This window comes from Lichenostomus cassidix, chromosome 1Aa, assembly GCF_008360975.1.
Source record: "Lichenostomus cassidix isolate B80296 chromosome 1Aa, HeHo_3.0, whole genome shotgun sequence".
Taxonomy (NCBI): domain Eukaryota; kingdom Metazoa; phylum Chordata; class Aves; order Passeriformes; family Meliphagidae; genus Lichenostomus; species Lichenostomus cassidix.
In genome coordinates this window covers 39954687-39982574 of record NC_139480.1, presented here as the reverse complement: position 1 = coordinate 39982574, position 27888 = coordinate 39954687, and the positions used below count along the sequence as shown (strand labels likewise).

General features: G+C 34.9%; 1 protein-coding gene and 1 long non-coding RNA gene across 8 annotated transcripts in view; one reads left to right on the top strand and one right to left on the bottom strand.

The window, feature by feature from the left end:
• The window catches only part of LRRIQ1 (leucine rich repeats and IQ motif containing 1), a 102472-nt gene extending 79503 nt beyond the window's left edge, over positions 1 to 22969 (bottom strand). For 6 of the 7 annotated variants that reach the window (XM_085045989.1, XM_085046003.1, XM_085046007.1 and 3 more), the window contains exons 1-14: positions 22830 to 22968; positions 22454 to 22616; positions 21184 to 21286; positions 20163 to 20233; positions 18965 to 19067; positions 18084 to 18289; positions 16141 to 16215; positions 14770 to 15963; positions 13785 to 13937; positions 12451 to 12601; positions 8411 to 8604; positions 7383 to 7510; positions 1254 to 1327; positions 861 to 954 (exon numbers count right to left, since the gene is read on the bottom strand). In XM_085045989.1, the coding sequence (XP_084902115.1) occupies positions 861 to 954; positions 1254 to 1327; positions 7383 to 7510; positions 8411 to 8604; positions 12451 to 12601; positions 13785 to 13937; positions 14770 to 15963; positions 16141 to 16215; positions 18084 to 18289; positions 18965 to 19067; positions 20163 to 20233; positions 21184 to 21286; positions 22454 to 22582 (2675 nt within the window). In that variant the 5' untranslated portion in view covers positions 22583 to 22616; positions 22830 to 22968. Of the gene's footprint in view, positions 1 to 860; positions 955 to 1253; positions 1328 to 7382; positions 7511 to 8410; positions 8605 to 12450; positions 12602 to 13784; positions 13938 to 14769; positions 15964 to 16140; positions 16216 to 18083; positions 18290 to 18964; positions 19068 to 20162; positions 20234 to 21183; positions 21287 to 22453; positions 22617 to 22829 lie in introns of all 7 variants that reach the window. The other variant, XM_085045998.1, reaches the window with a different exon arrangement.
• On the top strand, positions 22786 to 25612 carry LOC146443502 (uncharacterized). Its single transcript, XR_014848055.1, has 3 exons — positions 22786 to 23081; positions 24498 to 24606; positions 24701 to 25612. It is a non-coding gene; the product is annotated as an uncharacterized LOC146443502 (long non-coding RNA).
• Positions 25613 to 27888: the final 2276 nt, after the last annotated feature.

Genomic DNA, 27888 nt, shown 5'->3' with positions numbered 1-27888 from the left:
ACAGAATTTTATGAATGAAATTACCTGCAGGAACCATAGGAGTGCAAATAAGTTGCTCGTGAAAAAATCAAACCAATCAAGAATGTACTTGTACAGCTTTCTTTTGAACTACTCAAACACTTCTAATTAAAAGTTTGAAATAGTTGGGTTTTTTATTCGTTTGATTACTAATCATAAATTTGTGCAAAAATCTTCAGATGGAAGATATAAATGTAAGGGTGGATTTGGTTTTTGAGGCTATAGTGTGGCCAGCAGGACTAGGGCAGTGATCATCCCCCTGTACTTGGCACTAGTGAGGCCAAACCACATGTATTATACCTCATGTGCAAAAAATGATACAAAAAATCTATTAATGTACAATTTTACTCCAATGATTTACAAATCTATATAACTACTCATTTCAGGGATTATGGTCAACGTGTATCATTTCATATGTCAAGTTTATTTTCTATCCTAATCATTTATCATATAGAGACACATCAGAGTCTCTAGGACTAGCTCTTTGATTTTTCAGATCATTATTTCAGTATGATATGCCACTGAAGTGCAAATGGCAGCATGACTCTTACATCTCTTTCATAATTATAAGAGCTATTAATTTTTGATGTAAAGTTAAGGAATTTGAAGAACCATAAAAAAGGCTAATTTCCACCTACTAAGGAAAAATCAACCATTAATTCCGATGTTTTCTTCTAATAGACACTACCCCTTCTCTAGCTATGTGCCATGTGAACCTGTCAAAGCAGCAAGACTGTTCATACTATATGTGGAAGTGTTTCTACTATTTAACTAAGATACCTACAACAATCTGTTGCCTGATTTTGATTTTTTGATTTAGCAAAATAAATTACTTTTCTTACCTCCAGTTATTTTCTTGGAGAAGAGGATTTCCACTCAATGACAACTCCTTTAGTTTATGGCAGCCACTTAACCATGTGAGGACATCTTTAAGGTCTGTAGTATAGCAGAAGAACACTAAATGTAAGTCTGAATGCAGAACCATCTTATTTCTCATTAATTCTTTCTTGAAAGTAAAATGTACCAACATCATGAAGTCCTACAGGCAATACTGCTATCTATACAGTATAGTTTTAATTAATATCTATAACATGCATGTTTGGAAAATATTTTTCTATTTTCCTTATAAATGTCACTTATAAACACATGGGAACAGTCTCATTCAAATCAGTTTATAACTTAACTAAGTTCTTACTTGAATGGGATTTTGCTTTTTTTTTTTTAACACAACTCACCTGACAAGCAGTTATTTTTGATATCTAGTTTTTCCAAAGATACAAATGAATTTAAAGGCACAAGCTCGGTTAATCTAAGAACAAAACAGAAAACATTTGTTTAAAATTAAATAAAACAGCAGTTCATAAACAGAAATGCACCCGAATCTTTTCCAGTTATGACAATTTACTGATTTTACATAAGAAAATGCCCATTTATCTATCCAAAGAGTTAGAACTAAATACTGAAATTTTACCTTGAAAGTATTTCTTAGTTTCCTCAGCAGCTCAGTTTTTAGTATTTTCTCATTAATGTTTTTTTACCTGGTAAATATTTCATTCTATTCCCTGCATTTAGTGTTGAAGACTTGAAGTCTTGTAAAATTTACACAACTCATCTGGCTTTTCTTTAGGCATAATAACTAGAATGGGACTAATAGAAGGTCCTGATTCCGAAGACAAATTTATATAATCTGCTTGGCTTCTTCAGTCTTCCCTCATTTTTCATTGCTCAAACTTCTTAGCAGGTTGTTTCTCTTATCCAATTAGCACATTGCTTCCCACATCCTAAAACTAGCATAATTGTTGTCATGGATGTGTTTTTCAACAGCTCAAGGCTGCACTGTCCTGTAATACATTTTTAGTGTTTCCTCTGTGTTACTGCTTCGGTGACATGGTGTCAAATAGGTGCTGATTACTGAGCAATTATGGAATTGGTTATGGAATTGCTCTTCTTGCATTATCAGAGATTTGCCTGAGCAATAAAGCAACAAAGCCTTACTAAAGACAGGACAAAATATTGCAGTATTGAAGAGTAAATGTAAAGAAACTGAGCTGACATTCATCTATACAAAGGGTTTGGGACTGTAAGATGTGTGTTATTGCTACTACTAAAGGTGTTATTCACGTTCCTTTACTTACAGCTTTGCATTGATGCAAGAATGAATGTTGAATGGTTCATTCAGCAACCTAACTATTGCCAAATATCAACTTTCAGATCAAAGTTTATCTTGGTTTATGTTAAATATGAAAGAGGCAAAAAAGGGTAAAAATCAAGATGCAAAGAATCCCAGTTATGAACTAAATCTAGAATGTTTATGTATAAGCACATACTATATTGACTATACCCTTTTGAAAGAAATACATGTTTAGGTAACATGTTTCATCCCTGTAAGGGATGCAAGGCCCTAGCATAACAAGAGAATGATATGAGAAATGTCTGCTAATTATCACAGAAATTAGTATTTTCTGAGCGTAGAGTGCCTTTGAAAAGTATTAATCAGAATTCTTTTTGTCAGAAACATGACCCTACAAAAAAATGAAACATACTTAAAATTGTTCAGAGGCAAAAATGCTTCTTTGTTGCTGAAATGTCATGTTTCCAGCACAGGCTTTACAACTAAAAGGCAGAGCTGAATTTTACTTTGGTACACTAAATATGGGCTAAACATTGGTTGTAGACTATTTAGTCTTATGGAAAATATGACCAAATTCAACACAGAAAAAGAAAATAATTTCTACATTCAGTTGACAAGTATTTCTATATGACAATATAACATTTTGAGAGTAAATTCAGAGAAAAAGATATAAAGTCGACTTTGTATGTGCCACTATACTTTCAATTCTTTTTTGAACTACATTGTAAAGTTGTCCTAGTTCTAGTCCTACTTAGCTCTATTATCTTCCTGCCATGGAAGTTTTCCATGGAATCAAACAAATATGAACGAATATCGACTCTAAAAAGCAGTAAGCTTTATATGTAGATCTGTATATAGTACTACAATTTCAGAATTTTAGTTTCTCATCATCAGTCAATAGTACATAAATATATTTAACGTTCTTAGAAAATATCATCATAGGTATTATTGGCTATGGTATGGCTGCAAAAACTGAAAAACCATGCCTTGGACTATATATTCATATATTCAGAAATATCTAGGAAAACAAATGTCAAATTTTGCATAAGGGACAAAAGATAATGCAGGGGTTTTATTTATAGTGAGTTCTCTGGATCTTTATCAGCATATGCTGTGGTGAATTAGAAATTGTCTACTGGACTGTCCTTGCCTGCCGTTGGCATTATGAGAGTTAAAACATTTCTCCGTCATTCTATAGCTTTCCCTTTACCGACATTCTTTGTTAATTTTTTTCCTGAGAAAATTCAAACCAGAAAGACAAAGGACATTACTGAAAACTTAATACTACTTGACCTTGTCACATTAGCCCTGGGCATAAGAGAGATATAAATTACAAAGAAGACACAAAAGTAAAAGATATTCACAAAAAAGCAAGCTATAGCTTCCTTTTTCTGCTCCCATTTAAAGCTCTAGCAGAACAGGTCAGAGATAGAGTTTATGTAGTTTATGTGGCTATGTCAGAAAAGATTTAAGAATAGTAGCAAGTATGCATCAGAGAAAATAACAACTGTGTCTCTGAACATGAATACCAGTTACTGCTCAAGACAGTTTAAATCCTGCTGTGCAACTGCTTTTCTCCAGAAAAATTATCACTGATGTTAATGGCCGGTTAGCCGGTAAGAGGGCAAAGTAACTAAAATAAATTTATCTTAATCTAGATCTTTTACTAAAGCCTATGTTTCTTTTTCATTCCTTAAAGACAGTTTAGTTGGCAATAATCATCGTATTTATGAGCAGCAATAACATAGATTATAGGAAATCTGTCAGTTAGTCACTTTGCTTCTTGAATACTCTAGCAGGCAGTACTTCAAGTACATTACCCATAGTGCCACACACTTAAGAGATAAACTTATCCCAGGCAAAGAATTACTGAAAATGATTAAAAAAATCTAGAATGGTAAGGATAGGATTGGAGAAAACCACTATACATAGGTATAGCTTTTTTAATTACTGACTTATTTCAACATCCAAGGACATTTAGATTTATCATGACAATTCTGGAAAAATGGTCAACTTCTCAAAACATCATGGCTTGCAATGAGCTCAACACTTATATCTGAGAAATTCAGTTACAAACACAGATACCATATATATTTAAGTAGAGAGAACAATGCATGCTAAGAAAGAACTGAACGAACTTTTTACCATTTCTAATGTAAGCCTTTTAGGAATAGTATACACCTAGATGCAAAAACATGACAGCAACATGTCCACCACATATTTGATTCTGGCCAAACCAGTTTCCCAGAAGAAAAAGCAATTTTTGCAGATGACTGCATTTTTTTAAATATTATTTTTTACTCATCTCACACAGGCTATCTTAGTGAAAAGCAAGAGATAGCAAAAAAAAGAACTGTGTCATATTAATACACAGTAAAAAAGAAATGTTAGGAGAGATTTTGTCTATTTTGAAGTTGAAAAAAATTGGCTACCTGAACAGCACATTGGTTTAGTGTCGCACTGTAAAACTTTCAAATTAAAAAGACATTAACACGTTACATAATTAAATGGGATAACATGTAAATACAAATGCCACATGAACTCTTCACATATATTAAAAATTTATTAATTTTACGTAGGGACAAGGTTTTACCCTCCTATACTTAAATCTTTATCCACAACAGAAGAAAAGAGAAAATGTCCCTTTTTATAACTAACTTGACAGTTGTGCCCTCAGCTGCTATAAAACAGAGCAAGAATCTGCGTAGTCCCAATACTGCAGGAACCAAGTCAAGAAGATACTCATCATTGTCTTTGGTCACTTTCACATTGACCAAGAATATGCTTTGTATGTGAAAGCCACAATAAAACACATCATAAAAAAACAGTGCTGGAATAGCTGTCATTCTTCTATTTGAAGGAGTTAATCACCACCTGTTTTAATTCCTTGTTAGACTGTAGGTTTAAAGCAATTTAAAACAATTAATTTGTGGAGTTTTATCTTTGACAATTTCTGGTTTATGATGCAGACAAAGCATCTCAGGAATAAAAGTGTCCTGTAAATGAGTGTAAGAATTTTCTTTTCACAGTACTTCACTTTCAGAAAGAATACAGATTCATAGCATTATCATTATATTGGCTTCCTGCAATCAGTAAAAAGGAAATGGCACTCAGTGCACGCTTGGAAAAAATTCACAAAATTGCACTGGCTGTAGGATAAAAGTAAAGAAACAGCTTTTCTTTCAACAGCTTACTCCATTACATTTACTGTTTCTATAGAACATCGAATTACTTATGCTATAGCACACACATATGGAGCTGCTTATAAGTGTACATAAAATGGGTGTAACAGAGCAGGCTACTGAAATGCCAGGAATTTTGAGGCTTTTAATATGAATTTAGGGCTATCTTGTCCTGTTTGTCACCAAGATTTGACATAAGCTATAGATACATCAAGGAAAGACGGGGAATTGTTTGGGGGGAAGGTGTATGTTTATTTTCAGCACATCCAGTCTGCTGAAGCAAAAACAGTGCTTTCTCACAACCCAGCAAAAGAAACTCAGCAGACCAAACACTGTATCTCAGCTTTGCTACTGGAAAACCAGAGCAAGCAATACAATGGACATTAAAAGCTGTAAGACGATGGGACAGGCATGTGACTTAAGGTACATCCACGTGGCCAGTCCAGCACAACCTAAATCCAGAGGCTGCATCCAAGATATGCCTGCGACTGTGCTCACAAGTACCCAGCAGACACATGAGGTCTTCAAGGAGTTTTGCAAACACTTTACTACACACAGCATAGCTACACTGGAGGAAGAAGAGGAAACTACAAGAATATAAAGTCACATTCTTGTGTGTGTTCCACAAAAAAGCTAAATGGGACAAGGAAAAAAATAGCAAACAACATGAATTAAATCAAGTGTGACTATAAAACTAACACTTAACAAATAATGTGCTTGTTTAATCACAGGCAGGAAGCAATTTTTCTAAACTTCAGAAGAATTAATAAGAGAAGGAAAAATCCCAAACCCTAGAAGCCCAGGCCTGAGCTTGAAGATTAGATTCTGCAGGTATTATATTTACATCCAAGAGTCTCCATGAATAGTACTTCACTAGAGATGATACAAAAACAATCTGAAAAGTTATATAAAAATTTAGGTTGTATATGCTTAAATTTCCATGAAGAACATTGCTTATAGTAACAGGACTTCATCAACCTTTTTGCCACAGGCTCCCTGACACAACTGGCTCTGCTGCACTAAATGTCACATGGGATGGGATTCTTCTGTTGAGATGCAGACATACACATGAGATGGTCATTTTGATTTTTTCCTAGTCAATGAAGATTAACAGGCACTTGTAGGCTATGATTAGTCTCAAAGCAAACAGCTAAAAATGGCAGATGAATCACCCTTTAAAAACATCTCTTCACTAACAGGAAAGTAATTAGTTCACAGTGTATTTCTATATATGGAATGTAGTATTATGTTTGTTTAGCTGAGATCAGTATTTTTCAGAACAGAATTATTACATTGTAAAAAAAAATTTCAGATGAATTTAAAGTAAATTTTTCTACTAATATACGGTAACTCCTAATAAATGTTTCATATCTTTTTTAGCAGAACTTAAATTCAGTAAAAGGGGGGTGGGGAAAAAGACTTTTAATCCAGGATATCTGGTCATTCTACCTCTAAAGATGTACAGATTAACTTAAGAAAGACACAGAAAACTAATTAGAGAGTACTTGAGTGCATGACCCAGTTTTGTGCTGCTTGTCTTGATCCTTCTTTATTTTATACCTTTTAAACAGAACCATAAGAGTGAAAAATTAAAGCAAATGTACTTGTTTTGGAGGGTATTAAAAATGTATGTAAAATAAAAAACATTCTTATTTGTCCATTCTAACTCTAGTATTTGCACTTAACTTAGCCTTCAAAGTCTGTTTTGAATAAGCTAGCTGTGAAATACGAAGTTTGACAGACATACTCTAGAAACAATTGCAAAAGAAAGAAAAAAACCCACCATGGTTTTAATAATGCCACAATGCTCAAGAATTATTTTCACATAACATCTAAAAGAAAAAAAATTAATTTACATAGTTAATGCTGTTTCAAATTTTCTTAGCTAGAGATAGCCAATGCAATTACATGCAAACCACATACTTTTTTTTAAAAGAATATCCCAAAAAGATAGTGAAATTTCAACCATACTGGGAATTGTACTTTTCAGACAAGTATTATGTTAGTAAATTCCTCTGTATCAGTTCTGCAAGTGGAAGAATGTTTCTTACCTATTTTGAGACAGTGAAAAAATCTGCAATAGAGGTAACCAATACAAAGAAAGCACTCTCATAGCAGAAATGCTATTGTCATCCAAATATAGTTCTCTTAGGAGAACATGATTTTCCAGTCTTGGAAGCTAAATAGAAAAGAGATGGTTATTGAAGATTAATATAAATTAGAGAAATAACAATGGAATGTTTACCAGATGCTTTTCATAAATCATTACTAAATACAAGCAAAACTCACATTTTGGATATATGTATCATTTCCTTATATATATAGAAGTTGTCACACATAATCTCTACATTTCAGGTGGTAAATACTTTTTAATGTCCTCTACCACACCTGAATAGTCAAGATAAATAATTAAAGAGGAAAAAAGGTCAAGAGCCCAAGAGACACAGTCATACTATTTTATTCATGCAGTTATTTGCTGCTTATTGACAATGCTTTTCATCTCTTGAATTCATAAGAAAATAATTGTCAGTAAGTATGATTAAGCATACAGTTAGCAAGCAACTTTCCCATTTTAAATGCTGCAGCACAAATTTCAAGTTTTGGAGAATCAACACACATCAAATAAGTATGATTATCATCAGAGTGATAGTAATGATATTATCATTACATACAAGGAACAGTAATAAATACTTACTAACATGTAATGACAATTAGATCATTATTACTAGCCTGATATAATTATCTTACTATTATAGCATTACCTATAAGTAATAATAATATTTTGTTTCATTTCAAACAAAATCAGACTCATATAATACAAACTGAAGATTAGATGCTATAAATGAAGGAGGAACCATAATCACTGAGAGACCAATTTTTCAAGGACTTAGGAGTAAGAAAATAATTAACTGCTAGCCATTTGTATCTTTGAAAAATCTCCTTCTGATAAGGGCAAAAAAAGCTTACATAAGAGCATGAAACATCCCACACCAATCAAAAAGCACATGCTGAGAATGCTGAAAAATATGACCGTTAGCAAAGACGTATGCACAAGAGCCACTACATTCAAAGCTTTTACCTCCTGGAGATTATTGCCTTGCAACTTCAGAACTTGAAGTAGGCCACAATTCTCAATGTCTTCAACTCGTGTGAGATGATTGAAAGAGCAGTCTAGGTGAATGAGGGCTGGTGCCTCACAAAGACCTTTTGTGCTGATTAATTGATTATGGTCCACAATTAATTGTTGAAGGTTTTTCAGTGACTCCAGACCACCTGAAAATTCAAGATTTAAGACACAATGATACAAAAACCTCTTGTCTTTCAAGTACTAAGAAGACTCTGAACTTTCTGGATATTACCTGTAGTAATAATTAATATGAGTTCTGTAGTAGGTTTAAAAATAATTACTGAATTTTTACCGTCACATATACAGTGCATATGGTTCACAAATTTCTGATCCTGTTAATCAAGCAATAATAACAGTTCACAATCTCTTTGGTAGTCTTGTTGGAAGAAAACATTCTTTTAATGATAAACTGTACTTATTACGTTTTAACTACTTTACAACTGCCTTGAACTCTGTGAAATGCTAACAGCCCTCAAAATCATCCATCAGAATGAAAACACTAAGTTTAAAAGCTAATTTTTATTATTTCATTTTTTAAAGTTTTTTTTGTTGATGTATCAGCAAGGTCAGAAAAAACTGTTAAAACTTAGGCCAGTATCACCTCTATTATTTAAATTAGTCTTGCTTAAGGAATTACATCAAAATATTTTTAATGAAGAAATTTATAAAGAAAATTTACTGCCTTTAAGTATAAAGCTATACTACTATACCCATTACATTCCCAACAAATTTACCCCTGCCATCTACTTTAAAGAGTATGCGATCTCTACAAACAAAAAAAATGCAAAGGTAAAGGTTCCCATCAGCATCTGTTTCTTTCACAGAATGTTACCAAATCATACTCTTAGAACAGAAAAATTCACATTGTCTTCCCATGGTCTTTCACACACAATGGCATTGATACATCTAAAACTACAGGTGTAAGTAGCTTTTCTGTATCTCTAGTAAAAAACTGCTTTGAAGGGATGCCCTACACAAAACACATCTAAAATGCGGAATTTCTGATTTTACTTCTGTTTCACATATTCTCAGATAATTTAGGATTATTTGAGGGAACACTTTGTCTCATCTTTATCTCACCTAAAATTTCACAAGTTCCCCAAAGGAAGCTGGATGAGCTTTACAATAGTGAATCTCTTTGTAACTGTCCTCTGAAAACAAACTAGATTATGAAACCAGAGATCAGTTTGCACCACAGAGTATTGAGAATACAGAAGAGGACTTGAAAACAAATGATGAGGAGAAAATTGAAGCAAAAAGTTAAATACAAAAATTAGCAGTACATTCAAAAAAATCCCCAATATAGGTTTTCAAATAATTCCAGTTTAAAAATGAAAAGTACCTAGTGAAAAGAAAGCAATTGTCTGACATTAAAGTGATTTCACCTTAAATATAACACATACCCCATAATGTAACTTCAAAACTGTGCTTTAGCAAATAAATATACAAACCTTTAATTATTCTGAAAAATTTCAAACATGCCCACGACATACTACCCTGCAAGATCCTGGTCTGTACTTTTTTTTGGTGCTTGGATAAAAATTAAAAAGGAACCAGCACCATCTACTGGTCTCAAGAACAATTTCATGTTTTCACGTGTTGGCTTCCAAGGCTTCCTCATAAGAACAGCTCTTAAATCTCCACTTTTCAGTTACCAGCATAGCTGTCCTGGAAACTTTAAAAGCACCATATGAGTCTGGAGTGAGACTGAGAGGAGACACTGCACACACGGAAAGAAAATGCAAGGAGGTAATACAGAATCTGGAAATTTCCTATTCTGCATGCTGCACAAAACACCTTCTTTACTCCACCCGAATGTTATTCAGAACATTCAAGGCTACATACAACAGGATCACAATCTATCTGGAGTTATCAAATGCAGTCCAACAGAAACACACACGAGAAAATAATGTAATACAAACAGATGGTATTTTAATGTTTCTTCTTCCCACACTCAAAATTAAATATAAGCATGAAAGTCTTCTGCATATTTACAGAAGATACTGTTTGTTTTACGTATGATACAATGAACAAAAGTTACAGCAGCCATGGGAAAAGCATTTCGTTGACAAATACATGGTTTCAGCAAGGTTCAAGGAGAACCTTCATATAACTACTCAGCAATTTGCAAAGCGCAGCTGGAGTCTGCTGGCTAGGGACTCTCTCTTAGCTGTAGACACAGTTCTGAAATCAATGTGTGACAAAGACAACAGCAGAGCGAAAGCTGACAGTGAACATAAAGATGAAAAAAACCACAAAACCCTCAAACAAAACCAAAACTAAAATGTATCTGATGAAAATCATCTCTGTGCTGTCTTAAAAAGAGCAGATGGAAAGCAGCATTTATGGCCATCCATGGTTGTGCATTGCTATTCTTCAAGCTACCAGGATTTTAGTGAGCATTCTATGGCAATATAGACACCCTACAGTAGTGTATTCAAAGACTAAAATCAAAATTATACTTTTGGGGTAGGAAAATTTTTAAACAAAGCATTCATCCTCAAAATACAAACATATGCACTGAACTTCGGTGTATTACTGTCAGAATTACTTATTTTGTGATCATGTGCTCTTAAGAGGAGGAGCATAATTGAGACTATTTCTCTTACTGCTATTTTAAGGGGTTTTTGGCAACTAATTTTTCCCCACTAATGCTATATTTCAATGAGAGGAGAAAAGAATAAAAACAGAAACCATAACATTTTAAAAATTTTCTACAATAAGTCAATAAAACTTAATTATTACAAACATAAATAAGCTTTACTGCACAGTACTGCAGCTTCCAAAATTGCTAAGGGACATCCTGCAGGATTTACAGATGCGAGGAATATGCTAACTTTTTAAAACTCACAAATCCATTTTTATGTATTCTGTGCAACAACTCACTACCAATATGTTATGATATGAAATAAATCCTGTATTATGCATCTGTTTTTGCCAAACATCCTCAAAGCAATTATGGAGAGGGAAAAACAACACATTTGAAGATGTTTTTTGTAAATATTTATTTACCTGCTTAAATTCATTAGAGACTTAGTAACTGTAGCAGCACACTGCACAGAAGTAGGAGAGGATTTTACCCCACTTTGTACAAGTTCCTACTACTCAGAGATGCTACATTCTTTAATGTCATCCACTAATACAATGTCATTCTTACAGTAATCTTCCAGACATTTTTATCAAATGAGATCAACCTCAATAAGAATTTTACCAAGCATTACTTGCCACAGTGGTACAGATGAAACTTTTTAACCATTTTATTTTACTGTTCCTCATTAGGGTACTGATATGCTTTTATAGTAAACATTGATTTCCTAGCACTTTTATTCTCACGTATTAAAACTTTTCTTCATGCATAATAACATTTGCACAGATTAGCAAAAAATTGATGTTGATAATATCAACATAAAAGTCTCTACATCTACAGGTTTTAAGCTTTCCCATTTTCTGTTTGCTACACCCTTGCTGTTTATCACAGAACTGCATTATTATCCATGTTCATTCTGCTATTTAACAGTGGAAACTATTTCATATATAAAAGTCATTTGTGAATGTGTTTCTTCTGTGAGCTTAATAATTGTTTTAAATTATTTTCCTATTGTCCAGCAGACTCAAGACAGACAATACAATTTCTATATAACTACTTACTGTGTCAGTCAGGAACACACTGGAATTCTCTGCAGTTGCATGGCTAGGCTTTACTTTCATTATGTCTGTAAATTGAACTCAGGCTACTCACATACTCCAGATGACTTAGTGCAGATAATACTAGTGGCTCTTCCAGAAAGATTTTAATTCTCTTTGGCTGACAATAGTTATATGACCTGCTAGCTGGAATACATGGCAGTAGCTAAGCCGTGCTTTAAGATACAGGTTTTTTCTAAGTCTCTCTCCTTGAGCTTAGCAGCCAACTGGCTCTAAATCCAGGGGGTGTATAATTCTGAATATAAACTGCATAAATATTGTTCTACAAATTGGAATAATTTTCTTACCAATTCGAGTGATTCTATTGTAGGAAAGTTCAAGATTTTGGAGGTTTTTGCATCCGTCTAAGCCGCAAACTGATGAAAGATGGTTCTTACTCAGAATGAGAATACAGAGCTTTTCCAGATTTTCACAGTCAATTACCTGAATGTTGTTCTCCTGCAATAAAAGAAAATGAGAATATTAAATGACATCTGAAGTGAAACAGCAGAACTAAGTTAAAACATGACAGATTGCCTTCATTGCTTATTTTTATCCTAAACTCTTAGCTAGGAGTAAGGCCATCTCTATTTTTCCATTAGGAAAAACAAAGATGAGTCCTAGAAATGGCTTTTTGTGTCCTGCTGAAACAGAACAAGAATGTATCTTGAACTTCATTTTGGCTCTGAAAATGCCCAAAGTTGAAACAAAAAAGTGTAAAAAAAAGTTAAGAACCAGAAAGCCTTCCATATAGGCTTTCCTACCTCCCCAAACTCTGGATGACTGAACTAAAAACTGCATAAAAAACATCATGTTTATTAGATGCTAATGAAGGCAGTTGTAATTTCGCTGGAATCCTATTTACTAATAGTAAAAGTCTGCATTTAGATGTACTTTGGTCACAAACATTAACACTGTCTAAGCTAATATTCTTCCTCCAAGGGATCCTGGTTTTTTACCATTTCCTTCCCCAGGCCATTTTATAATGTTTCCTCAGATTTCTATTTCACTACTTGCTGTGCTTGGTCTTTTGTTCTTGAAAACGATTTTGTTAAAACCATAAAATTAAAAATGTGAACCAAGCTGTTTCATGTAAATTGTCAAGTTCCAGAACAAAGATGCATTGCAGAGCAAAAGTTTTCTTTAGTCATTAAACAGGGCCATGTAAGATATGGAGCAGAAGCAAATACCTAAACATTAGGCCTCTAGTGTAACTCACTGTACTATTCCTTGAGCATATACATTACTAATTTTAATTAATATTCAAGCTGTATGTTGCAGAGGACTCTTCCTTCTCCTTATTCTTGCTCAAGCTAAGCACCTGCTATGGTGAACAGCATCTGCCCACTCATCAATCAGAGACTGAGGTAAAGAAGATACATCACTGTGCCACAGTAATGCTAGTGTTAGACTGATACTTTCTTAGTACAGGCTCAATCATTTGCAGCACATTGTTTTTTGTTATTTGCACTGTAAATCTGCTGGTATAACTTTGCTCATATTTGGGAGTATTTTGTTGCTATTCCTATGCACTTAAGGGTAAGAAGTTACATATTCAGCTGGACACAACTACCTAATCAACTAAGCAGCCAAACTGGCAGTTCTCCCCATGTTATAACAAAGAATCAAATATGCTTGGTACCTCCACATTGATATACTTCAGGTCTTTGCAGCTACTTAGTCCTTCCAGTGCAACCAGTCCACAGCGCCTCAGAGTCAAAACTTGAAGATTTGAACACTCCGATAAGGTTGAGAGGCTGCAAGCTGGTAAATCTTCGAGCGTAAGTGTTGTGACCTATATCCATTTATTGATAAATAAAAATGATGTTTTGTATATTGAACATTCATTGTACATCATTATGGTAATTTTAAAATGAAAAAGAGAACAAAACTACAATCTGCTAATGCTTTAGAAAATGCAAGCAACTAATGGTAATCTTTTCACATAGAAAAGAATGGCAATGATGGGTTTGATCTGTTGAATGGGAGATGTCAGCTTAAGATCAATAGTCACAGTTATCATAAACAATGAGCGTAGAAGACCAGACAAAATTAGATCAGACTGGAAGTGTGCAGAGTCTAGTATGTCATTTTGGAATGGATACCAAGATGATAGCACAGAGTGAGCATACAGTGGTAAGTTAGTAAGTGGTAAGAAAAATTAGTCCTGGCAACCTGGAGATGTCCTTTATAGAACATTTTTATAGTGCAAAACACTATCTATAAGCTGATCAGTAATGTCTTGCTTCTAGAGGAGACTACTCATGTCAAAACACTGAAGAGGCTGGTTGATCAGGAGCGGAAATGTAAGCCTCTATGCACAGGCAAAACCTTGTTAATTAAGCAGAAAATAAGAGCTCTTGCCTTTTAAAAGGTTAATACTATCAAACATCTGAAGACTAATACCACACCAGACTGCTCCACAACACACACAGGAATTCAAAAGTCATTATCATTGCCCTTATTCTGCAACTGGGCATAGGAACTAAGACGAGATCTATATCCTGCTCAACAATAACCTACTTCTCTTCCGAAACAGCATTCTGCCGACACACCAAAACAGAAACAAAAAAAAAAAGGAAAACGTGATATCTTCCCATTTCATTCTCAAACTTTCATACAGTTACCTGTTGCAGGGTACTCCAAGGGCCACTATGAATTATCTTTTCCACACTCAGTGGAGGCATCTTGTTAACTGAATTTTTCCTTAGTTGTTTTCTTACAGTTGCTTGCTTTCTTTGGTTTTCTTCATATATTTTAGACCAACATTTACATGTGTTCATCCAATTTATTCTCTTCCTTTCAATATCATCAGGTAAAATTAGTTTACTAGAAGAATATGATACATCTTGAATACTATCCCAGGTGTCTCTGACTTCTTCATTAGCATTTTCCACAAGAAATACAGTTTTCTTCACTGTTTCATACTGAGAAAATTGATCTGTATCTTCTCTATTACTAGCATTTGCCTGCATGTTTGGTGGACTGCTGCATATGCTGTTTGCCTTATTTTCTACCCTGTCAGCAGCATCAAAGTTAAGAGATTCATCCTTTGAAATGTAACTGTTTGGAGCTTTATCAAGATAACTAGCTTGTGAGTAATTTTCTTCCCCCTGTTTTACTGAATTCATGTGTAAGTTCTCATTATCCACTTGAGAAGTGTGTTCCTTCTCAGAGCCTAGCACACTTGGTGTCAAATTTCTTTCTGCTGGAATCATCCAATTATTTGTTTCATCCATCATTTCAGCATGTTTTTCTTTTTGTTCCTCTACTTGTTTATTTAGTTCCTCCTTCTCTTCTCTTATTACTTTCATATTTTCTGTCTTATTATCCTTTTTTATGTTTTCTGTGTTATTTTCTACATTTTTGCTCATCACAGATGTTGCTCTTTTTTGTTCTAATTTTCTTTGTTCTTCTCTTCTTATTTGGAGTTGTTTTTGTCTTTCCAGTCGCAAGCTTTCTTTCTTTTTCTCATATTCCTCATGCCTCCTCACCTGTTTCAAATATTCTTGTCTTTCAAGTTCTTCTTGTCTCTTTCTTTCCTCTTCTCTCTTTAACCTATGTTCTTCCATTTGCCTCTTCAGTTTTTCCTCCCTTTCTTTCATTTCTCTCTCTTGTATTTTCTGCTTCTTTCTCATTTCATATTTCATTTTTAAGATGGGAGCATATTTTTTACAGACTAAAAATGATCTAAATCTAGCTTGGATTTTCACAGCTGCTATATTCTGTAGTTCAGCCAGTTCTCGTCTTTCTTTTGCTTTCTGCTCTTCCAAGGCCTTTTTCTCCTCTTTCATTTGCAACTGTAGCTTCATGATCAATTCCTAGACCAAAACAATTAGGACAGACTTCAATCACTTTCACAATGGGACAGGTATTGGCACATATTTATCATTAATAAACAGAATCTAGTATATTAACCGTTACAGGATAACATTTATTCTTAAACATATAATAGTAATTTCACAGTCTTCTGACAAAAGCTTATTGTACAACCTTACCTCATGTTGCCTCATTTTGTCTCTCCAAGCTTTCTCTTCTTTCTGTAACTCATCTTCTATTGCAGCCTGGCGTTTCTGCATGACAAATTAATTTAAATGAATATTGAACAAAAACTGGAACAACACAAAACACCCTCTCTCCAATCTCACCCATCTTCTTGTCTTTCCAACAATCCAATTTTGTGAGTGCCTGAATTAAAATGAGAAACTGAGCTGTGTGTGGACCAAAACAAACAACAGGACACTTGTATCAGTACTGTAGATTTGGTCATGTACTGAGATGCATAACTTCAGAAAGTCAGCATCTTAGTACTGACCAAAACAACTGCCACCTTCCTCTCCAAGATCTGTACTAATATTGCAGATGAAAACTAGTCACAAAAAACCATTTAAAATACAGGCAGAAAACAGAAATATATCTGAACAGTGCATGAACAATCTCCCTAAAATTGCACTGGTATGTACTGATAATATTAACACCTTTCAATGGGGAATTTTGTTCAGTAAAGCTAAAGAAATTTTTCTGACTGAAATTCCTTCTCAATGGAAAATGAAAGTTCAAGTGTACTTTCTCACTATTTGCAAATAAATAGCATTTCCCTCCTTGCCCAACATAACCTCAGTCAGAAAAAATATCTCAATCAGACTGAAACTAAGACAGTAACTAAAGCAGACAGTAATTAAAAAACAGGCTGATCCAGAAACACCTAAGTGGAACCAAGACATATCAGCCAAATCAAATACGGAGGATATGAAGGAAGTAGAATAAACAAAGTAGCACTTTCAACTTGGAGCACAGAGTCTCCCACGTGTCTCATCACCGCTTTTCATGGACATTCAGAAGCATGCAGTTCAGACAACACACTAGGCATCTAGATGCTTCTGCAATGGGGGAAGTTAGATTCTACCACCTCCAAAAAAAGCACTCCAGCAACAGCAGTATCAAAGTGCCTAAATGCGGCCACACCCCTCATTCTCTAGAGAAAGACATTCTACATCCAAAAATGATTTGTGACAGCAAAGAGCCAAGAAGGCCTATCAGGTTTCTGACCTATCAGAAGGAGCTATAGCAGTCACCAAACTGGCCTTCAGAGATCAAAGGTATTTTCATTTACTAAGCCCTTCTATACTTTTTATGCCTTTAATTACCTTCCTGGTGCCAATGTGCCCATCTTTTCAGAAAGCCACAAACTAATTAATTGAAAATCTAGTGTTAATGCACCTCTCAAAATGCATTTATTCAGGCTAAATAATAAAATTCTGTGGCCTCACAAGTATAGTATCTGAAAGGTACATTTCTTCATTTTCTCACACTCTTTTATGCTTCATTATGCACCCCACACTAAAGCAAAACATGACTAGATAGTCTGAGTGTGCAACCAGTGAAAGTGTTGAGTCATGCTCTGTCGTGACAGAACTCAGTAGATGAAGCCTGAGCAAGTTTCCCAGATAAAGATAAGGAAAGGAAGTATTGTAATTTTTACCCAGATGAAAAACAGCATCAGCATCGCTGAACTGAATGATTTTGGTTCTGATTACTTCCATTAAGATTTTAACATCAAAATGTGAAATTGGGGTGGGAGGTTCAAACTAGATAATTTTTTTCTGTTGTGGCACAGTGACCAGTTTTTCATTTGTGATTAACTCAACACAACTCTCATTTCCAGTACTTTGGATGTTGTCATAATATAAAAACTTCATAGAGGCAAAGCTTAAAGAATAATTTAACATTTAGCATAGCAAATTCATTCACTATTGATTAAAGTAGTAAACACATAAAAAACAATGGGTTATACTTAAATATGTTTTGCAACTCACTAGTAACACAAGCAGACAGGGTTTAGGACAGTCAAACGGTTTGAGATAGCAGTCTCTCTTGCACATTAGAGCTTGAATTCAGATAGCCTAGATGGGAACAGATTGGCTTCAAGATCATTCATTACCTTATTAAAAAGATCTAGCTGTATTCTTTCAGCCTCAAAATGCTCCAGATGCTGCACCCTTCTTGCATGTTCCTCTTCATTCTGTTTTTCCCTTGATTCTCTCTCAGCTTTCCACTTTTGCCTCTTCTCATCTTCAAGCTCAACTGCTGGTCTGCACTGCTCCTCAACTTCACGATGGGCAAGGCTTATGCGCATTTCAAGACCAGCTATTAATCGACCAAGAAAATGTTTTATTTAACATCTTATTAAGCACTGGGGAACATTAGACAGTCTTAAGGTATTTGACAAGAAAAAGATCCTACGCTAGTACAGCCAGCAATATATATCCCCAAGGAAATCAGAATTACAGCACAAGTCCTTTCCATCAGAGATGCCTTATTATTTTGCACGCTTATTGACTCTGCAACCACTATGCTTATTCTAACAAGGTATATTGCAGTATTATAGAGTATGTCTTCTGTGGCTATTAGTGGGGCTTTTAGTCACTGATATGCTCCAGCCCAACTCAGCGAAAGGCCGTGGCAAAGGAAACACTACCAGCCAATATGACTACCAAAAAAACCAAAAAAAAACCAAAAAGAAGCTGTGGCCAAAGCACAACCTGCTTTGCGCCTCCGAGCTGGCTTTCATTTGTATTCATAATTACTGAAATCACTTTTGGATGGTATTTTTTGATACTAATTTCTATGATGATTTGTGATCTTGAAATGAGATAAAAACAGGTGTTTCTTCATGTCCAATTCATCAAGTATCAAGCCCTGTTGTATACTGTAATTCGAAATTCTTTAAAAAGAATGCTATGATAATTATGACAACACAAAAGCAGGATATAGTTAAAGATATGTTAAAGATCAACTCAACCAAATGAATAATGTTCTTACCTGTAAGGAAGTGGTCATCAGTGACCACTTCACCACTGATGGACTGCCTATAGCCAGGTGTTGTAGTGATCTGCAAGTCTTTATTGTCAATTTCATGCAGTATCTAACGTAGTTTAAAATTGTTATTAAAAAACAAGAAAAAAAATTTAAAAGTGGAACATGATAAAAATTTTCCAGAACAAGGACAAACTTTTTATCATATGACAAGTACAACAATATGAAACCTACTACTGACTGGAATCCTTACATATTGAATAATTCAAACACATCAGTCAAAATATTGTTCTCTAGAGTAACAAATATTGTAGTATTTCTCAAAATACATCATATTTCTATGTGTTTTTTAAATATATTTAATGTTTTGACTTGGACAAATGAATGTTTTGCATTTGGGATTTATTTTACTTTCTGTGACACCAAGCACTACATGCATTAATACTGTTATGCACACCAGGGAACAGAGTAAATTTTTAAGAAGTCTATTTCAAAATAATACTATGGGCACAAGGATTGCTATATTTATTTCATTGTTCTTTACTGGCAAGTAATCTGTTCCTGCTCATTTATCATCTGTTCATCACATGCTTCAGGCATATATTAATATCTGTAATGCAGCTGAAGTCTCATGAAGTAATTGTGCTGTTCTAAACAATGGTCTTCTGAGAACAAAAAATCATGTTTGCAAGAGTGCTCACTAATAAAAGCCAGGCAACAAATTAAAAGTGATTAAATACAATACAGTTTTATGTTTTTCTATGAACTTCAGCAAGCTATTCAGTCAAATCCTATGAAAATATAGAAGCATTCATGTTCATAACTCTTGATTTGTCTTTGAAAGGCACAGAGATTACTATGTTTTTATTTTTAAGAAAATAATGGAATATATTAGGAGCAAGATTAATAGCTGCACATCTCCCTGATCATCATAAAAAATTAAGATTAGAGAAGTTTAAAAGTGCTCAAGTACTGATACAGAGAATTTATTTCAAATTTGAAAGCTTGTAGCCATGGTATATTACAGTTGATGTCCTAATTCTAAAGAATTCTATATCCAAACTCATCTTAATACCTTATGTCTAGTCTGACAGAAATTAAACTGAACACGTTTATAGGTCTCCTTAGAAGCCCACGAAAGCAAGTTATCTATATTATTTAATAGAATTTTGTCCACTATAAATATTGTATAAATAAAAAATACCTTTTCTTTAAATTGTTCTGGATCTTCATTTGATTCAGAAGTATGGGAAGAAACTACTTCATAAATGTTACCTAAAGAAAAAATAAATATATAATTTAGTTCACAGAGAGAAGATCCCTTACCAGTGCTCTGTTTTGGTCTACACTTCTTATCTACTCAATTTGTTTAAACTACAATAAAGGGGTTTTTTTTTCCCTTTCCTTCTCCCCCAGTTTTACTTAAATATGTATGGGAATCCTTTATCTACATTAAAAGCAGAAAATATGTGTAACAGAAACACACACAATGATACTGTAAGAATACAGTGATAGCAAATATGAAAGAGAATTCCACATCATGGAACACAGCAGAACATTTTCTGTGCAGAAAAATGCAGTAGAACTTGTATCAGATAGGTCAAAAATTGACAAGGAACTATAAAAACAATGAAAAAGAGTAAGTTTGCATTGCAAAAAAAGGATAAAAAGGAATGTTCCTCAGCTATCAAAATCCATAGTCAGTATTTAACTTCTATTCAGCAAGACTACTGTGTTAATGCAACAGACAGTGCCAGCTCTCTGGCATATAAACTAGGAGCTTGGCTCCAGTCACACAGCTGACAGCAATATTTTTTTTTGCCAATTAAAGGTAATTTGATCCAATGCTAGCTGGGGCATCTCTCAAGACAGACTTAAAACATATCCTGTGGGAGTCAGTTGTAGCTGAGCTCTGCATGTCAGTTCCTGCTGACTTCATTTTAGAGTTTGATGAAGAGTCTGGCCTGGGCCCTGTCTCAGAGAATGGTCTCGCAACTTGCCTCCTTTAGCATTAGATGAGTTTTTAGAAAAGTTTAATTTCTTCTCAGATGTTAATCCTAGAAGATAGCACAGCATGGTTTAATTCCTAGAGATTTTCAGCATGCATTCAGAAGCTGATGGAATAGGTTTCATTACTTACTCTACTAAGAAGTTTGCATTATTTCACTAATGCTTGTTAGTTTAATAACAGGCATACAAACATTTCAACTGTGATTGCTGCTTACTTGTACTTTGCTCATCTTGCAGTATAAGCTTTTCAGCATCTTGATTGCTGCTCTTGATAAAATTTAAATAGGAGAGAACAGCTTCTGGTAAGTCATCTGAAATCTAGAAAGAAAACAACCTTTTACAAATAGTCTACATTCTCATCTCACAAGCTTGAAAAGAGGAAAATACATTACATATAAGAACAAAGACTTGTTTTGACTATAAAGCATTGATGGAGATCTAGTAGCAACTCCCACCAAATTTTTTCCAAATTCCTACCCTGTTCTCATTGTCTTACCACTCACTGAACAATTAACAATTCTATTTTTAATAAAATTCTAATCAAATTTTAGTAATGTATCTTGCACTATCTCCAGAAATACATTTCAATAAACTATTGTGTTTATAACTGTGTTGGACCAAGAAATAAAAGAAAAAGGATATGACAAAAATGAGCAAATACCTGTGATGCACAAGATCTTTTTCTTTAAAATGTTTAGATTCCTTAAAAAATAAATTTATTTTAAATTTCCTAATGTTTAAAGTATGCATGTAAAACCAATGCTTCAATTTTCTTTATTACATAGAAACTTTCTATGCAAAGAATGTCTTTATTATCAAGATTTTGGGAAAACGGTCTGCCTTCTCTCAGATGTGCAAATTGTGATGGACATTGCTGATATTCAGTATGTGAGTGCATACATACTTATCATTGATGCCTTTGTCTATGTCATAACAAACACGATTTATGGCCACATATGATCAATATTATCTACCCTAATATCCCACAAACCAACCCTCTGCTATGAGTCTGAAAGATTAAAATAGCAGAAAAGGACCCAAATAACTGTTTTTATTTCAGAGGAAAATCACTCCCCAAAATAAGAATTCATCCAAGACAGAGGACTTGAAGCACCTATTTATATGAAATTAGTGTCTGGAAATCTTATAAGGAATCTCATAAGTCAGTCTCTTGTAAGATTTAAATACAGATTTCAGTGAAAAATCATCGGTTTATTCATCCAGATTTAATCTACCTCATCAAATCTTCCAGCTTCAGAGCATTCTATAACAAAATCTCCAGATCGGATCTTCTCAAGCAGCATGCTGGTATTTATCTGTCTTGTCACCACTGGAGTTTACATTTTACATTAAGTAATACTACCAAGACTACTTTTCCGGAGAAATCCTCAGGTCAGGAAAATGCTCGCTCATCAAATGGGCTTTCCAATGCCCATACCACTTTGAGGCAGCAATAGAAGCAGTCTGGGCTCACGGAATACTCACTGTCTCACTGTCACTCCAGGGCTCGTCTGACACCTCCGTGTCACCATCATCTGCTTCCAAGGAAGAAACACTGATTCTGCCCAGTTCGAGTTCTATTTCTCTTTCAATTCCGTCAGTGTCTTCTGACATTCTGCTTCCAAGAGCGTCTTATCTGTTTTGAAAACTATAAAAAAAAAAAAAAACCAAAAAAACAAAAACCAAAAAAACCCTTTAAACACAGCAGGAACCAAAACTACACCTCCCGAGAGGCATCACGGCCAGGGGCAGCCCCTGACATGCCCGCGGCGCTGCCCCTTTGCATGCTGGGAGCTGTAGTCCACCGCTCAGAGCACCCGCTGCGCTCCGCTCCCCCCGGCTGCTCCATGGACCCACTCACCTGCCGTTCACTCGAGCTCCTCACGGACCCCCGCTTTGCTGGCCGCCTCTGCACGCCGGCCGCCCTGCGCCCTGGAATTCCGCATCCGCCAGCAGCGGGCGGCCAGGAGCTCGGTGAGGAGGACGAGAGCCCCGCGCCGCGCCGCTGCACCGGGAGGGTCACCGTGGCAACGCGAAACAGCGGCTGCACGGGCAGCGGGAGGAGCCAAACTTGGCCGCGAGCTGTGGGTTCGCGTCCCGCCGGCGTCAGGCGGTGCGGCCCAGCGTGCGGCGGAGCGCCTCGCAGCGCCTTGGTCGGGCTTTGCGTGTTTTGCTGCTTCTGCTTTCTTTTTTGGTTTTTTTTTTTAATTTTTTTTTTTTTTAATATTGGTGTTTTATTTTGTTTTTTTTAATATTGGTGGTTTGTGGTTTGGGTGTTTCTGTTGGTTTTGTTGGTTTGGTTTGGGTTTTTTTGTTGGGGTTTTTTGGCTGGTTGGTTGGTTTTTTGGGTTTTTTGGTTTTGTTTTTGGGGTTTTTCCCCCTTTGTTTTTGGGGAAGTTTTATTTTGGTTTTGGCTTCTATTTTTGGTTTTGTTTTTGGTACTTGCTTGGGGTTTTTTGAAGTCATAGACTGGAATTTAGTGTTCACAATAAATTGCAACAGGTGATTAACCAGAAAAAAAAAAAAAAAAAAAAAGCAGCATACAAAAACACAGTAAAGGTGGATTAGAACACCTTTACTGCAGGCAGGGTGCACATGATATCATTTTAGTGTGTTTTTAGGAAGCACCTCTAACCCTGAGTGTGATGAATACCAAGATGCCAAAACAATAAGAGCTAAAAGGTAAAGTCAGATTTTACATGGAAAATGTACATTTTAGGAGCCATGGTAAGAATCTGCCATGAATGGTAGGGTTTTTTTTCTATCTAATGTCCTTAGAACAAGCTGAGTACCTTTTTGGAAGATTTAGGGATGTTAAGCACAAAATATTCACTTCAGGGGCAACTGCTTACAGTTTTCTCACCAGTGTTATGGATAAGCATGATATTTAAATATTAAAACAATGGAAACTCATCCATTTGAAATCCACCATTTTACAGAATCATATCACTGGTGAACTTTTCAATGTGTTTGAGTCTTTATTCACTGATTGAATGTGCACTTAATATTTGTTTTGTGACGGAGTTACACTGTTCTCATGGGGAATAAAGACCATGTCCTGTGTTCAGCAAAAAAAATTGCCAATAAAGAGACATTTCATATAAATTGCAAGATTTCATTTCCTTTCACGAAAGGAAGAATTTTCATTTTGTGAAAAAAATGAAATGAAAAATCAAGGAATGAAGTGAAATGAAAGCTCATTGGAGCATTTGAGCAACCTGGTTGAGTGGCAGGTGATCCTGCCCATGGCAAGAGTATTGGAAGTAGATGATCTCTAATGTTCCTTCCAACCCAAACTATTTTATGGTTGTATGGGTCTATGTAATCGACAGAGGCAGTAATAGATTTTCTTTTTCACAAGGTGGCAGCATTGGATTGAACTGCATGGTTGTAAAGTTTTTTCTTTTGATTATGTTTTCCATCATTAGATGGTATGATTATCAAAATAGGATAAAAATACTACTGTATCTGGAATTTATATATTAATATAATTTATGCAATTGATTTATTTCTTTCTCTTGGTATGCAGCTTATAGATGAATCACTGAAAAGAGAAAAATCAGCTCTATTCATCTCTTGTTTATATAATTTATCAGATTGCATTTAACCTGCATTTGACAAGATGATAGGTCCTTTAGGTGAATATTTGGGTGTAATGAATGAGTGTGGGACCCTCCATATGGATTTTTCTTTTTCCCAAAGTGTCTATAATTTTTTTTTTTTTCCCCACAGAAGTGTAAGTTTTTGGTCATATAACAACAGATGTGCTCCTTAAGAGAAGAGTGTCTTGGCTATGTTAAGAAGCATCAGTTCCAAGTTAATTGCAGAGGAACCATCCAGTGCAGTAATTCTGGGAGAAAACGTTTGGGCTGGAAGTAATGAAAACCACTGCTGCTTTCCATATCTTTGCACAAATGGTTGAAATGGAAAGGAGAAAGCGACCAGTCACAAAAAAGGAGGACAGCACTCAATCTTTAATTTATTGAGAAATATATATCTATCTCCCTGTAGCACATGTTAATAATTCTTGGCAAACAGAAAAAAAAAAATCTGTAAACCTTAACTGTAATTGTTCACTGATTTCATTGTGGGTGGCCCACGTTGTTCAATTGAGAATGTTCTGTTTACATCTCATATGTTATTACCACCATCTAAATTTATAAAAAGATTTCTTTCTGTGAATATAGGTATATAATAATAATAATAATAATAATAATAATAATAATGCTCTTTTGTCATTCTAATAAATCCATCCTTTCAGTAATGACATTGCAAAGATATAATTGTTTTTTCTGGAATAAGTTTGGTATGTGGAAGTCTCATAAAAATAAAAGGAAAATATGTAGTAGAACAAATGCACTGTGTTACAGTTTCTTCAGATGAGAACCAGCTAGAGACATATCTTTCTTGTATAATATTTGGCATTATATCTGTTATTACTTTGACATGAGCCATGGTATTCCTTGGAAGTGTTGTGGAAATCAAATGTCTACTAGTTACAGTAAGTGGAAATCAGCCTCCAACTTTCTTGTAAAATGAAAGGGAATTTTGCGTCCCTGAAGGATGTGATCCTTTCTTGATGTGATTTTCACATACACATTTGCTCGTAGAAAGATACTTAGATAATATCCTGGCTCAAATGAAATCTTGTCACAATTGAAGATCTTTCTATATCACTGCATGAAAATTTTTAATGACAAAATACTTGCAGTTTTATGCAGCAAAGATTTTAACCACTGTATTTATTAACATAGATATTTTTAAATACTTAGTATGTGCTGAAGAAATTAAGAAAAGCCTCCTCCAGAATACATAGTCTCCAAGGCACAGGTAGCTACAGTATGGCTACAATATTGAAATATCAAAGTACGATTAAGAAACTGTTACCGAATTAGACTAAACTGAAGACTCTGTATTAATATACAATTCCTGCTTTTTAAGAGAAAATCACCTTAATTTCTGAAAAATTGCACTGTAATTATGTACTCTTATGATAATTTTGATACTTTTCTTCCTTCATCTTTTGTTTATTGTCACCCTTTCCAAGATATCTGTTGTAGATTGTGTGAGGGCTGAAGAAGAGACCTTTGCTAGTGATTCATTTGTTAAGCACTATAAATATAAATTTTTACAGCAGAGTGGAGCCCAGGTGCTACAAACAGGAACCTTGTTCCTTCTTTCTCCCTGCTACTGCCTAAGCATGTTGTGTTTGCCTCATAATTTGTTAGGTGTTGAATTAAAAAGAAATGTCTCATTTCCAACTTCCATGGAATCATCTAGTATCACAGTATCTAGATGCTGTGGGTGAAAGTTTGTTTTTTTCAGTGAAATAAATGGGAGTGGATGGAAATATGCTTCCAATTTCTCCCCTGCGAAAAACTATACCCTTCTTATTCAGGAATGTGGAATCAGCAGTGGAAGGGACATCTTCATTCCTCACTGAGGGATTACTCGGGAAGTGCAACTTTCCTGGGTGTCAGCAGGGGTGGGAGGAAGCATTACGTGCTTAGCTGTGTCTGTCAGCAGGTGACAGCAGTAGCCCCCTGTGCGATTTGTAGCAGGAGTTATTGGTATCAGGGCATGCAAAGTATGCCAAGGAATTACTAACTTTATTGCTTGAACCTGTAGTTTAGGGACAAGCAGAGATCTGATCTAAGGAACATGTGTCTTTGATTTGAACAACTGCAAGCAACAATAAATACCAACATAGCTGTTGTCTCTCTAACTGTTCAACTTTGAAGCTTTACTCAGTCATTTATTTTTCTACATATAGCAACTGCAATAGCTTAAGAAGTTCTCACAGTGTTATGTGGGAAGTAATCTGTGCTGAATCAATACCAGCCTGGCCACTTCTCTATTCCATAATTTCAAAATCTGTGGTTTAAGCAAACCTCCAGTGACAATGTTCTCATAAGGTTCATAGAGTTCTCCAAAGCCTGCTGCTATTCAGGCAGAGTACATAACAAATAAATTGGTTTTAGTCCTTCAAAATGCATTGGTATCATCAAATTTCTTCATTAAATATTGATTTATAATGATGGAGTCATCCCTGTTTTATATGATGATTTTTCATATTGAAAGATTTAAATTGTCAGGAATAATGCATTCTGTAGTCAGCTCTTTGTGCTAGAAAATTGATTGAAAACTTGAAGGTAAATTTATTTTATATCAACTGTAATTGCACTTGATCTCAACTTAATTAAGTGTTGCTGAAGTATAATAAATAATGGTTACATCATCATTTACTATGCAAGCTTTTGAATTTTTTCTTTAGGATGGCTATAGCAAGGGAAATGAGTTGGAGAAGCCTAATTTTTTTATTGCTTTGTAATGAAAGCTTTCAGTGGCCTAGGATTTCTCCTCTGAATACATTCCCTGCTACACTCTCTCTAATCATACTCTTTGTGATCAGCTTGTCCACTTCAATTACTGTTGAAGATGTACTTTAACAGTCTCAGCAAAGATGCCTAATCTAGGGCCAATATGAGCTGTTTATTCCCCTGACCATAGGGGTTACAGCAATACATGTCCTTGCCAGATTCTGTGGTACTCAAAAAAGTTTGTATCACATTAGGTCTATAATCAATTTTTGGTTTTGGCTTATTATTATATGGTGCTGTGCTTATACAAAGTATGAGAAGTAGGATTTAGTATTTCAAGACAGATCAGGTGGAACTAAAGTGTTCTGGCTCTTCTGTCTCCAGTTGGGCTAATCACCTTGTGCCTGCCTGTGCTATGTACGTGATTTGGGTCACTTCATTTATCATTCCCTTCAGCTTTCAGCTTTCCTATTGCAATGGCTGTGATGTGTCTTAGATCTTATTTATCGCATTGATTAGAATGCTGCTGCTTGCAAGTAATCTTTGAAGAAGCCAGAATATCAATAAAAGATCGAGGATTGTGTTATCCATCCACTCTCT